The 14,603-nt window shown below is 36.0% G+C and overlaps 1 protein-coding gene across 1 annotated transcript in view; it reads right to left on the reverse strand.

The window, feature by feature from the left end:
• The window catches only part of LOC136821072 (uncharacterized), a 32,375-nt gene that overhangs the window by 4,194 nt on the left and 13,578 nt on the right, over positions 1-14,603 (reverse strand). Inside the window, exons 12-19 of the mRNA XM_067077305.1 lie at positions 13,676-13,827; positions 12,595-12,888; positions 10,875-11,147; positions 9,348-9,641; positions 7,558-8,036; positions 6,587-6,681; positions 2,365-2,588; positions 1,246-1,517 (exon numbers count right to left, since the gene is read on the reverse strand). Coding sequence (XP_066933406.1) covers positions 1,246-1,517; positions 2,365-2,588; positions 6,587-6,681; positions 7,558-8,036; positions 9,348-9,641; positions 10,875-11,147; positions 12,595-12,888; positions 13,676-13,827 — 2,083 coding nt within the window. The remainder of the gene's footprint in view (positions 1-1,245; positions 1,518-2,364; positions 2,589-6,586; positions 6,682-7,557; positions 8,037-9,347; positions 9,642-10,874; positions 11,148-12,594; positions 12,889-13,675; positions 13,828-14,603) is intronic.

The following is a 14,603-nucleotide window of genomic DNA, read 5'->3' on the forward strand; positions in this document are numbered from 1 at the left end:
AGTTTGAAAAATCAAGCCACCAATTCGTTAAACGAGACAGATCTAGAAATATATAACCATTTTCACACGTAGCATCATGGAAAAAGTTCCAATCTTGTTCAAATTTACACATGAGCTGCATTTTAGTCTCCATTGCCATATTCCATTTAATATCGGTATTTGAAATAATTCCGTGTTGAGTTTGAAAAATCAAGCCACCAATTCGTTAAACGAGACAGATCTAGAAATAACCATTTTCACACGTAGTAGTAGTATGATTGAAAAAGTTCCAATCTTGCTATAATTTACACATGAACTCCATTTTAGTGTTCATCAGCAAATTCCAGAATCAAGTCTTTTTGAAAACAAGAAACAAAAGTGAAAGTCAGAAATTGATTTAAGGTATAGAATTTTCACTCAGAAAGCTTTATGAAAACTATAACATATGACAGAATGTTGAAAAAGTTTACAAAAAAAATCACTACAAAGTTTCTTTGGTTTGAAAGTCTCTTGACCACTAAAGCAAAGAAAATGTTCAAGAAAGTAAGAATCAACACATGAAATCAATCTCCTCGCTTCAACCGCCATCTTGTATCTGTTTTGTTTTGAAAACGTTTGTTGTTTAAGGAGCGCGAAATCAGAAAATATATCTTTTTTAGCCAGTACCCGACTTTCGCAAGCTTTTCCCTCTCCAGACGGCAAAAAGTGTGTTACTGGTATAAAGCGCCGTTTCTACCAAAACGGACACACAGAAGGAAACACGGAAAAAAATAGTGACACTCTCTTTAAAGGCCCACTCGCTAGCGCTGGGCCAAAAAAAACGACTTTGACTATGAAGGTCAGGTTCTAAATACAAAAACATGTACAATTCATTATTCATGATATGCACCATTACAATGTCTTCTGACATCACGGACCCGCAATAGCTGATTGGTTGTAAGTGACGTAAAATCAGTCAATATGTCACTTTCAACCAATCAGCTGTTGGGTCCGTGGAAGATATTGCAATGGTGCATATCATGAATATACAATTCCTTATTTTGGCATTAAAAACGAACGTGGACAAGGACAGTCCTGTCAAAAGGAACTTAACAACCAGTAAAAAATTAGGGTCTGGAAAATGGACTCGAGAGCTACTTTTCGTTTTGTGTGAAAAAAGCAAGAAAGAAGCCTTCACGCGAAATTTTCTGTGAATGTAATTTTGCACAAAAGCCTAATAAAATCGAGTTTTTTGTTTAAGGTAGCAACTATTGATATACAATATACCTCCATTTTTTCGGATGTGTTTTCCAGTATTGTCATAATCTCTGAGCCTTTGGCATCAATGTAATCTTCAAATGCACTGGCAGAGCTGGCGAGTGCTCCAGAGAAAACAAAACCATAATAGCGTGGATATTCGATCAGCTTTGCTGGTCTAATGGTTGGTAAGGATAGAATATTTTTAGCATCTCCAGCTTTGTAAGCATCAATGAGGATTGCGTCGACTGTCTCATCCATTAGAGCATCAACCAGACTTTGTATTGTGTCGTATTGCTTATCTGAGAAAGCAAACATTTATAAAAAATGATATTTAAAGTAGTAAAATGTAAACATTGCGCGATCCACGTGTCATTTTAAAGAGTACAATTATAATTACGTCCGAAACAAACTTGTAAAACAGTTGAAACAACCAAAATCAGCCATATTTGTTTGGATTTTTTATTTTGACATGTGTCATTTGTTTTGATTTTGTATCCCGCTGCATACAGTTTGTTTACAAAGTCCGTCAGTACTTTTATGACCCTTTGATTGGTAAAAGGGTTTTACAAAGGTTGTTTTGATGTCATTATTATGATCCTTTGATTTATTGGTCATAGAGAATCCAGACAGTGCTTTTCAAGGCGTTTTCTTTCCTCATAAACCTGTCTTTACACTTTTGAACACCCCCTTATCAGCCAGTTGGGGTAAAAATAACGGACCAAAACACGATGGGGATTTATATTCCCATGTTTTTATGGCTGGGAATTTGAATTCAATTGTTTTTTATAGCCAGAACATTCAGTGGGGATGGAATAAATAGCACAATATTTTGCAGTGGGGATTTGCTTAATTGATTATTTTCAGCGGGGACAAAAATTAGAGTATAGTTTTCCACTGGGGACAAAATTTTAGCTAATTTTTCCAGTGGGACTAGTAGGTCTGTGAGAAAGGGTTGTTTTTGAAGAGGGATTTCTTTGTATTCTTTCTTGTTCCTCCTAATTCCAATGCCCTTTCGTTCGAGAAAGTTGACGAACCCAAAACTGGTACAAGAATTTTAACTATTAATAAGGTACAGGAAACAACTATGGCGTTGAAGATGAATATAACATAATGAAAAAGCAGAAAAAGCAGAGGTTTATTTTTCACCTTTATCAACTTTTGCGTTTCTCCATATGGCCAATGTTTCTTCAAACGAACCCGACATTGCTGCAACTTTGGTTCCGTATAATTTGCCGTCAGCCGAGGAGACAGTGGTTAAAAAAGCAGTGGTCAGACTACCCAAGAGAATTGAAGCCATCACGAAACTGATGAGGATCCAAATGACAGCAAATATTCTTGACGAAACACGGACAGGTGTGAAATCTCCATACCTAGAAAAATGTGACGTAAACTTTAGTACTGAAGTAAGTAAGTTTGCGACCGCAGTCGAGGGCAAACCAAAGGCTCCATTTTCTCTATCAGTCTACCCGAAGGTAGGGGAGGGCGCCACTCCTTTCCCTGGATTTCTCCACCTACCCTTGACCCGTCTATTTAGTTGCTGCGTAGTATAAGAAAGCCGCGGCTGGAATATGTACCGCATTGTTTTTTTCGTTAATTGCTGCTTCCATCTCTGTCTCTGAGCTCAGCTTTATAAGAACATCAAGGTGCTCAGTTTATTATTGGTAGATAGTTTTTGAAATTTTGCTCTTATTAAATATTTCCTATCTAATAGGAAATATTTGTTAAAACGGTAAAATTTCTTCTCCTCCAAGTCTAACGCTCGGTTTTGGTCAATTTCGTGAGTTTGTACATGAGTCTCTTTTTAAATCAAGCTCCGGCGGTAAAAACAGTAGGATGTTCTTTTTTCGAGGCGGAAGACGTCATTTCTTTGAGAAACGTATGTGGTAAATATCCGTACGGCGCTCTATTCTCCTTGTCGATCGGGCAACGTCGGCCGTTTCAGAAGCGTATTGTTGATCGGACCATACTGCTTTGTTTCTAAACTGTCAAAACAAAGATGGCAGAAAATAGACAACAACTTTTGCTCTTTCGCTACTTTTCTTTGCTATTTGGTTTATATGCTTTGATGAGTTGAATTGGATTATGATTTTTGTACGATTGTCACAAGGAATGGTCGATAGTGAACTTTTCTTAATATTACTTTCTGGATTTGATGTTTCGTTTACATTCTGTTGGTCTTGGAAAAACAGGACATTTTATCAACTTTTTCACAACAAACTAACTTCAATTTTGTTTGTTTATTTACATAAATCGTACGAAGGCAAGTGACTGTGAATAAATCTGACCATGTTATACCTGAAAAATTACGTATCTACTTGCAATATGAAAAAAGTTTGCACCCAACAAATGGTTGATGAACTGATTTTAGCTAAAGGTTTATAAACATGGAGCAAAATTGACTGGTTAATGATTGAATTTCCCTTGGTTTTTTATCTACAACAATGAATTAACTGCTGGGGTTAGTGACAGTTAGTGAAAACTCGTTGCCACGGTTATAAATTTCAAATTTTAAAAGCTGATAACCGGATCCGGAACACCACGGCCCCAACATGAAGAATGTTTGTTATACTTCTTAAAAGGTTTATTGCATTGAATATGGATGTAATTAATTTGAAATCAACTCACATGTACAATTAAAATTTTTCTTGAACTTGGAGATTTTCTTCCCCGCGTGTATTTTAAAACGTGGAAAACTTTAGTTGTGAATTTAAACGTGTGTTTTAAATGTGGAAAATTTTGTCGCGAATTTGGAGATTTTCTTACCGTCAACTGCTCCAACTTGGGACTATCTGACAAAACATGGGACGGCAATTTGGCCACCATTTCACCGAACCTCCAAAGTCATTTGATTTGAGTTGATGAACGGCGTATTAAAAAATGGCAAAAGGATGGAGCGTTTGACGTCACTCGGGCGGCAAGTTACACACGTGTTATTTGTTAATCCCATCCGGGCGATAGGCGGTTAGGCAGCGGGCGTTCTCTAATTCTACAATCGTCGCTATCAGTGAAAGTTATCGTGACATGTTATGAAAGGAAGTATGATTGATAAACTTGGTGGAGTTATCAAAACAAATTTGTTGTCAAAGAGATTTAACAAGTTAGTGAAAATACAGACCATATACCGTGAGATTGGGTAACTTGCATCAGTGGAGGCTAACATGCATAGCCCTCAAATGAATGACCTAGCTGGTCATTAAAATACAACTACGCAGCTCCGCTCACAGCTCTACTCTTCCATTTTTGTTTTGATTTAACTTTGTATTTTAATGACCAGCCAGGTCTTTCATTTGAGGGCTATGCATGTTAGCCTCCACTGATGCAAGTTACCCAATCTCACGGTATCAAACAGTCCCATGTTTCGACCAATTGTCCCAAGTTAAAGCAGTTGACAGTATGTACATTTAAAACGTGGAAACTTTTGTGATAAATTTGGAGATTTTCTTCCACATGCATTTAAAAAATGAAGAAAACTCAAGTGATTTCCTGGCATGACAATTTATTTTATTTTCTGACATTGAAAATTTTGATTGTTTCCAAGTATGTGACATTTTTTGCTCTTGCAGCATGCTTTTGGATTAAATCATAAAATGGCTTCTGTTAGGGGAATTTTTTCCTATCGACATTCTTTCAGATTATGAAATGTTTCCCAGTGTATAAAAATGAGATTTTTTTTTTTTGCATTCTGTCGGAAAATATATGAAATTGTTTCCCTATTTTGAAAAATTTTTACTTTTTAGCACGTACAAAAAACTCCAAAAGTTACTTTAAATTTTTACATTTTTTACAATATTTTATATATGAAAGTATATAATGCAAAATATTTCATCCCATTTTGAAAATATATAAAATTTTCTTTGGTTTTCTTTTTACTGTGAAATATTCTCCTTTTTGTCATTCTTTCATTTTGAATATTTGATGTATTATTTCTGAAAATCAGCGCTTAAAATAATAATTATATAATCAGGTCTTTTGATGTGTTCAACAACACTCTACTTGGCGGTGCAACGCCGGGTGACCGCTAGTAGTATAATACTAAAATCCATTTAAAGTCCACCTAACGAAATTTAAAGTTCCAGCCAATTTGATTACTGCATTGTTGTTCTCAGTCGGGTTCAGCTTGGATATATTCCGTGATCCGTAGCTTTGAACCTACAGTCATCTTATGAATAATCCTGTAAATACTGGCAATAACATAAATGGAATTTTGAAATTCTTAGGGACTTGTGTTGCTTGATGTTATCTGAGATTTAAAGCACTTTGAAATCTTTTGAGGAGATTAATTATTATTTTAACATTTGTAAAGGAAATATTTATCCGCATCTTTGCGGCTCTTGTTTTCGTTCACAAAAGGTTTTTTTGTGAATCTGTACCCAATAGAACACTTAAACTAATTTTGGACATATTTTAGGGGTATTTTGGGGAAACAAATAGTTTTTCGCCAAAATGGAAATTATAAGAACTATATTCAAGATGACAACTTTCCTGTCAGTTTGAATGATAAATTTTGAAGGTGCTGGCTTGGAATTTTCACAGTATTATCTTGATGTACTTTTTCATTGATTTCTAAAATAATTTCACTGAAATATTGTGTAGGCATTCGAGGCACTTTATTAATTTTTGAGTTTATTCAGCCCAGTCATTTTGTGCTTGTTTAAATTTCTTATTGTTGATCTTTTTTTTACAATGATTTTATAATGCAAGTGTATTATCAAGGGCATATCATTAATGTCTAAAACGCACTGAGAAGTGAGTATTAATGACAAACCAATGAAATTTACCATTAAAGATGCTACATTACTGATTTCTTGATCAACAAATAGTCATCAAATACGACAGAGATAGAACAACAGAAATTCAGATGTTATCATTCCAGCCGCGGCTTTCTTATACGCTATGGTTGCTGAGCATCAAGCAGAGAGGCATCAAGTACTTTTTTGGTAATCTTTGGTATAACCCAGCTGGGGATCAAACCCACAACCTTGCGCTAAGTAACTGGATGCTGAAGTAGAGCCATCGATTTCAAAGCGTGTTTTCACACAAACGTAAGATTGAGGGTAAAATTCATCGCAAGACTTTGAGAAATATGCGAACACGAAAAAAAGGGTTAGATTCTATTCTATTCATCATTCTCTAGCACCTTCAGGGCTTTAAAATCAATGCGTAGAACCAGGCCGGGTTAAGTCGTGTAGTGACATTATGATAAAATCCAGGGTGGCTGGTCCAAAAAATGATTTAAAAAAAAACCAAAGCGAGTCTTAAAAAATTGAAAAAACAAATCCAGGGGGCTTCCTTTCCCAAAAAAGACCTCCTCAAAATAGGGGGCACAGATTTTTTCTGGAATAGCCCAATGATTTAACTAGTATCTCACCCAACAGTAGTTTGAGTGACATAAGCCCAATAAATTCCTTCAGCAACACCAGCCCTTGGTTTCGTTTGAAATTGTTCGGTACCAATATAATTTTCCTGAGTGAAAAAGCAAATAATAATAATAGCGTCAAAGACAAAACAGATTTGTGTTTGCGGAAGAAACTTTTGCGATTTTTGGATTTTACTTTCGCGAATCATTTAGCTATATTTCGTGAGAAGATATTACTGCTATTACTAGGGATCCAACCACTGACCTTTATATATCTCTGGACCAAGACATATCCGCCATGTTTGATCGAGGTTTTTTTGGAATTGGTACCCGAGAAGAAGCCATTGCAATGTTAAAAATTAACGTCTAGCGCCGCTACATCATCAAAAGAATTTGAGGAAAAAGTAGACCTAGCGCTCTCGATGCATTTACACCGCTATCGAGTAGTGCCGCCATTATGGTACCACTTTTCAAAAATCTCCGATCAAAGATTTTGCTTGGCTGGATTGAAAAGCTTGGTCCAGGGTATATAAAGGTCAGTGGATCCAACAAAAATAATTTGTACGGCATGTACCCAGGCAAAATGATCTCAGGCAAAACGAAATGTCAAAGAAGCGTGAAGTAACATATAACATACACGTTTTTTTTTTAAGAAACACACTTTTAAGAAACATGAGGCTCAGAATGCCTAAAAACTAAGAAACATCTAAGAAACATGCTGAGGCTGAGAATGAGAAAATAACATTTTTTAATTCGGTTTCTTTTAAGAACCTTCCAATCCAGCCTTCCATGAGGCTGATTATGTCAAAAAGTTTAGAAACATGTAAGAAACATTTAAAGCTCAAAAGGCCGATTTCTTAAGAAACATTGAGCCTGCTTGGTAGAACTAGTTTCTTAAAAAAAACGTGTATAAACATGGAAAGAAAGTCGTCCATTGCTGCACAAAATTAACCGCAAAAGGTAGATCGGAAAATTGAACTCACCAAAGCCCATACAATTCCACCAGACAGTATAATGAACAATGCATTGATCAGGAAGATTGGCCATATTCCAAGAATGTTCAGTATCATCTGTTTGACTAGTTCGGAAGTGTCCGGTTGCCGTACAATTAAAACTGCACCGGGATACTTGACAACCGGAACAAAGTTACTGTCAGTATCCGCAGAAGCGGGATTCGAATTTAAGGGAAAAGAGAACTGTGTGAAGTCATCAATATCGTCAAAGACTCTGGCTCGACTTGATTTTCGAGCAAAAGTACGCTTTCCGTTTTGTACTAAATCTAAGACTGTGTCTAGACGCTGACCACCTTTGCGTGGACACATACCACATGCTTCCTTGACTACCAGATCAATTACTTCCGGTAGTATACCATTGATGTTGTCATTATTACCCGGGTCTGCCCTCACGTATGGGTTAGAGATGAAATAGTTGCCGTATAATGTTGCAGGACATTTGCAGGTTCCTGTAGTGAAAGGACGAAGAAATTCCTTTATTAATTGATTATCGAAAGGTTTTTTTTATACTTTTTATACAGTCTCCATAACTCGAACCTGCACAGGGAACACAAATTTTTCGAATTATGGAAATTCATTTATGAGTTATGAGTTATGGAGTTTGGTTTTACAAGGCATTGTTCCCAATCTGGAACCAATCTGGAACCAATCTGGAACCAATCTGGAACCAATCTGGAACCAGATCTTGTTCAAGTTGAGGAGACATTCGAATTATAGGTTCGAGCTATGAGGATGCAATTGTATAAACACATTAACACATAATAAGAACAAGGAATAGAAATCTGGCGCTAAAACCCTTAGATAGGATACATGTTTTTTTATAAGCATAACGCTTATAAGGATGTGAAGGCTCAGATTTGTAGAATTCCTGAATTCCTGAATTCAGCCTGAAATATTTTTCAAGTTGTCATTTTTTATCAGTTTAAAAAGGTTTGGTAGAGGTGAAGTAAACAAAAGACATTCCACAGCTACCTAAAATTTCACTAAAACTTGGCTCGGGTTTGAATTATAAGCATGATTCATAAGCTATTCCTGGATGCTTTGAGAACTTAATCGCACGATGGGTTATTTTTTCTTATTTGGCACGCCCTCAAAGAGAGCAATTAATCATTAATTGCATCCTGTAGAGAGCAATTAATCGTTAATCACACTCTCCAATGCAGCGCCAATGTTTACAAAATTGATTTTAATGTTTTTTCTTACATTTTTTTTGCATCGAACGTTTTAATTGCATTCGAAATTTATTTTGTGAGAAAGAAAATCAATAAACAACAATAGAAGAAAGACATGAAGAGAAGAGAAAAATATAAAACTTTCAGTGTAATTTCTGTAATTTACTTTCCTAACTGGGAAAAAGTAGTGAAAGCCATTGTGCGATTAGCTCGTAATCACATAATAACTCGTACAATTCGAAAATTGCACTCGTGATTTTTTGTTTCGAATTTTCCTCGTCCTTTCGGACTCGGAAAATTAATAACAAAAAAATCACTCGTGCAATTATATTCGAATTGCACTCGTTATCATGTGATTACATATACTAAGCATATACGAGCCTGACTATGCCTTAAGCATATACGAGCCTGACTATGCTTATAAAAAAACATGTATTTGTATCACACTGGGAATGCTTTTGGAGACTTCGACAAAGTTGTAAGAGTCACGTTACAGAAAAGCAAAGACTAGATATCAATCTTTTATCAGCTACAAGTAGCATTTGTGCTAAAAAAACAAAGCAAACTTAAAAAGTCAAAAGGTCTTACGTGCTTCAGTTTTGGTTTTAACCCCTATGCCATCTTCATTTATAGCAAAAACTGAAAATTGATATAATACATTAGAAAGCATATTCATGAAATGGTATTCTTGCACTGATGAGGGTACGACAATTTCTTGGACAGGTGTATTGGTCAATACAATGCCATCTTTTTCTATGATCTGATAATGAATACCATATTCCTTTATGTCCTCATCTATGGACAACATTGGTAACCAGTTGATTGTGATTGAGTTATGAGTGATGTCGGTTACCGTCAGATTTTGTGGTGAATTTTGTGGACCTTTTATATAAAAAAGGAAAAGATTAATGTGTTGCAACAACCTTAGATAAAATTAATTTTTTACAAAGTTCTAAATAAACGATCCCTCCGCTTGTTAGGACCCCCCGTTTATCAATTTTTAAGAATATTTTCAGTTGGTAAAATGAAATCCCCTTATTTTGCTCCAAAAAACCTGATTTTAGCCTATAATTACCTTATTTTTTGGTTTTTAGAAGTAAAATTTCCAACCCCCCGGCAATTAGGTCCCCCCCGTTTATTAGAATTTCGAAAATCTTTCAGCCCCCCGTTTAATCGAACCCCCCCGTTTATTTGGAACCTAAGAGTAGAACCCGAAATCCGTCAAAGTTAATCAATTTCATGCATTTTACTAAGTTGTTCTATTTCAGGGCTTAAAAACAGGCTTTGCTTTTAGGCTTTTGCTGATTTGATAAAGAATTTGGCTAAAGATGTGCTTCGGCAACCAAATTCATTTTCAAAGTGTTTTTTCTTCGCCGAAAATAAGGTTGAAAGTTGAAATATACGCTCCTTGGCAAAAATCTTCATTTTCTTCTTCATCAGATTTTTTCATTGTCATTTTTAAATTTTTAGATTCAGGAATAGTTAGCCTAACAGAAAATGTATAACGAATGTATGACATGTCATAGTTTTGTTGGCTACATCAGTCAGAAATCTATGCTTTGTAAATTCACTATGGTCAGAGCCCTTAATTGCCGTAGAGGGTCTGTTGTCATTGCCTTTTCTGATTTGAGATTTTTCAAAACAACCACTGCGACGGAGTGCGAGTGAGAGAGAGGAAACGACGAGAGAAGTGTTGCTATTTATAAATCATACTTCATCGCAGAGGTGTCCGTACGGGAATTATTTTATCAAACAAACAATGCGCACAGAGTGTACTACGAAGCGATATAAACGTGAGATACACTCTGGTACGGGTTGAATGTAGGTTGTAATGTAACGTTTATCGCCTCGTAGTACACTTTGTGTACATTGTCTGTTTGATAAAAAAAAATTCCCGTACGGAGACATCTGGGAAGAAGTATGATTTATAAATAGCAATAGTCTCCCCTCTTTGACCAATACTTTATCGCAGCGGTCGGTTCGAAAAGTCTCAAATGAGAAAAGACAATGACAACAGACCCTCTACGGCAATGAATTTTGAAATTAGCAGTAGATACTGGGTCTGTGTACAGACAAAATTTAGCACGGCAAAAATAATTTTCTAAAAACATTTACCGGCAGGAAGAGTGTAAGCCACTGTAGAATCACATGGTCCTGCACCCACAGTGGTGAAGGCACAAACAGTGATATTGTATTTAGTAGAGGGTATCAGGTCAACCAACTCAATGTAGGTCAAAGGGAATGAAACATTAGCTGTGTATTCGTTGTAATGGATGTTGTACCCAATTGGATATATATTATCTGAGGTATCAATGTTGACCCAATAAACAAAGATGGATGTCGTAGACATAGTTTCTGCTTTTATACTTCTTGGCTCGAGGTAAGGAACTAAAATGAGAAATGTAAGAGAATGCACTTATCAACCCCAAGTCATTTCAGGTCATTTTGCTTTTTAGCTCCTCATTTTAACGCCTCTATTTAATAATACACCCCTGTCTCACAGCCCCGGTGGAACTTTTTTCCTCAGTGGGGATAAAAATTCCTATTGAAATCCTAATGGGGATTGTTCCAAGGCTAAAAAACCCAGTGGTTTTGGAGTGTAATTTTTAAACATAGAATTATTCGAGTGTGGATGAAATCAAAGTCGATTTCCCACCGGGGACGAAATTTTTGCTTAATTTTTCAGTGGAACTAGGGTCTCAGCGGGTCTGTGACACAGGGGTGTTAATATCATCAAGATGAGACTAGTTTCATCATGAATTTAATATAGACACTGGATAAACAACGTATAAAACGGTGGAGAGCGAAGCATTGTCTTTCTTTTGTTTAAGAAAACAATCGAGGATCTAGCTATGTCTGCAAAGGACAACTGTCATGGCGGCTCGAAGTTCTCTGATTTTGAAAAATGATTAATAATCTAATTTCTAAAAAGTCCTCTCTATCTTTATCTTTTTGTACTTTTACTCGCCAAAAGTTTGGAAATAAATGCTAAAATACATGTATTAAATCTGGTGTGACAAAAACATCATCATACAAGAAAAATATAACAAAAGGCCTAAAATGACACAGAATTTTAAGTTGGCGATATCTTTCTAATATCTTTCTGAGAAGAGCTATAATTGACATATATTAGACTTGAGTGTCTTGGCTTCACCGTGATTTGAAAATATTTTGGAGGCTCGTGGTGGATCGGTGGTTTTATTGAGGTTAAAGTTTGAAAATTTCTGGTGTCAACATTCGAGTTTTTATACATAGGATATTTTTCGTATCTTTCTTGCGACTTGAAACGTCATAACGACACATAATTAGCAATTATTTTGATGCGTTAGCCTCTTAATTTTGATTTGGGAATTGAAATGACTGTGTTAAGATGAAAAAATGATTAAAATGTTACGAAAAATTGTTTAATGAAGGAAGGAGAGTGGACAATAATGTCATTACTGCGGACAAGGCTAGAACATGAGAAATCAATGAAAATATAGCTCGTTGTTTATCCGGTGTCTATAATAAATTCTTGGTTTCATAGTGTGGACTGATTCGAAAATCATACATGTCATTTTGATGATAAACGGTCATACATCAAAAGTTGTGATAACAGAAGTTAGGAGATTATTAGTATAGTGTTAGTGGGCTATAGTTTGCCGTAACAAAAAGAGTTTTTAATTGCGGCAATTAAGAGAATACACTTATCAAGTCATTTTGGTTTTTAGCACTTCTACTATTAATGCATCACTGGCGTTTTCTTTCAAAATAAGATTATTTTAGCTCTCCAATATGCTGTTTTGATCCAGAAAGCTCTAAAATCATAACAAAAAGTTATCCATTCATTTCTTACCATCTTCTGCCGTTCTTGCTACTTCTAAATCGGTTGCCAATCCGTTTCCCAAATCGGTATACGCCAAAACCCGAAATACATAATCGGTTAATGGTTTCAAGCCGCCAATCAAAATACTGGTTGTCGGTGTTGCAAACACGTCATACGGGTCGGAAAGTCGGAGTTTTTGACGGATAAAGACTAAATAATTTCTGATCACTCCATTTTGATCGTTTAGGGAGACTGGGTCCCAGTCTATGATCAGGGTTGATGATGTTGAATTGACTTGAATATTCGTGGGTGAGGATGTAGGGACTTAAAAATGAATGAATGAATAAATAAATGAATGAATGAAAAAATAGTCGAAATGATACTTTTTGAAACACTTGATTACACCTCTGTCTCAGTGACCAAAAGACAACTTCTTAAGGACCGGTGGGACAACCGTAAAAGTGGCTGAAGGCACAAAATGATATTTGCTAGGAAATTTGCTAGGAATCGAAGAAAAAAATCTCATTTGCTCAAAAGTGGGGAGGCCGAAGTCTCCCCAGTCTCCCCGCTTTCTTTGGGCCTGTTCTCTGGTTAGTGAGGATAAAGAAAATCTTCAGGGTCATTTAAAGTGTAACCCCGATGAAAATTTGGGGTAATTTTTTTCATAGATAATCTTTTGACTACTTTCTCGTTGCTAGGGGATACCAAGGGTCTTGAAACTCCTAAAGCTATAAGATCCCTAATCGTTTAACAACGCTCATCTAGCATTACGGATTTAAAACGTTAGATAAAATATTAGATTCATTCACCCAGGCCTTAACGAGGCCTCGTGAAATTTTTTAAGTTTTTCATCACTATACATATGAGTTGGAACTAATTTGAACAGTTTTTGAGGTCTATGAAATTTTCACAGAACCCTGTTAATACACTCACCAACCTTTAATGACTTAGCTAGAGTTTACCACTTTTTTTCTCAGTTTTGACGTCAAAAGTTGTAGCATTGATTTTTCAATTTTAAGACACAGAATTTCGACGCCATTCATTCCTGGCAAACTAGGCCAATCCCTACTTGTGGCGTTAAAAGGGCGTTAAAAGGGTGTATTCCTCTCACCTTGAACCGTAGAATAAGAGAAATTGGATCCAACCACAATTGGAATTTTTCCGATGACGTTATCCTCTTCAATGCTATCTTGTAGGTAAAGTAGTTGGAAAGACTCCAAACTGTTGAAAGTGATGGTAAAGTTGGCAATAATACTGCCTTTCCTGGAAGTAGAGAAAATATCCGTGTTTTATTTCATATTAATAATACAGAAGAACCTTTCCAAGTTCCCGTTAAGAGCTAGCCTAGAAATCTAAGCTAGTTTAAGTCAGTCACCAGGATAAATCTGATGGTAAGTTGTGACTGAATAACTTGTATTCCAAGGCAAACTTAAAATCCGTTAATATAAAAATTCTTTAAAGCACCGAAAATGCTATATTGCCATTAGCCGTGTGTCCTAGCCTTGTGAATACGGGCTTAGTTAACTAGGCTAGTTAAGAGCCAAACCACTTTCCATAATTCGAATCTCTCTGTAATCCGAACAAATAAGATTTCTCTTGCGATATGAAATAGTCAACTGTATGACTAGACACTGATATCGTCCGTTCAAAGAAATATAAGAGTAGAGGCTCGGTAAACACGTGAAAATATATACACGCAGAGGCGGTTTACGGGAAAAATTGGCGGTAGAGTTTGGGAACAAACACTGTAAACACCTCCGCCACTGTTTACTCCACCCCGGGCTTAACACCGGGTTTTTTATAGTGATATTGTCTACTGTATTACTATATATTTTTTAACCAGGGCTAAACAGAAGAACCGAAATCAGATGGCCACAGTTTTCATCTACCGTATTACTTCGAAAATCCCCCCTCAAATAGCGCCCCCTCTCTTTGAATGAACGCCTCCCCTCTAGGAGGGGTTTTTATTTGAAACAATTAGCTGTAAAGAAGTATAATATTAAAGAACTAGATATATGATAATAATTATATTCTTTTAG

This window comes from Clytia hemisphaerica, unplaced genomic scaffold (assembly GCF_902728285.1).
Source record: "Clytia hemisphaerica strain Z4C2 unplaced genomic scaffold, Clytia hemisphaerica genome assembly, whole genome shotgun sequence".
NCBI lineage: Eukaryota > Metazoa > Cnidaria > Hydrozoa > Leptothecata > Clytiidae > Clytia > Clytia hemisphaerica.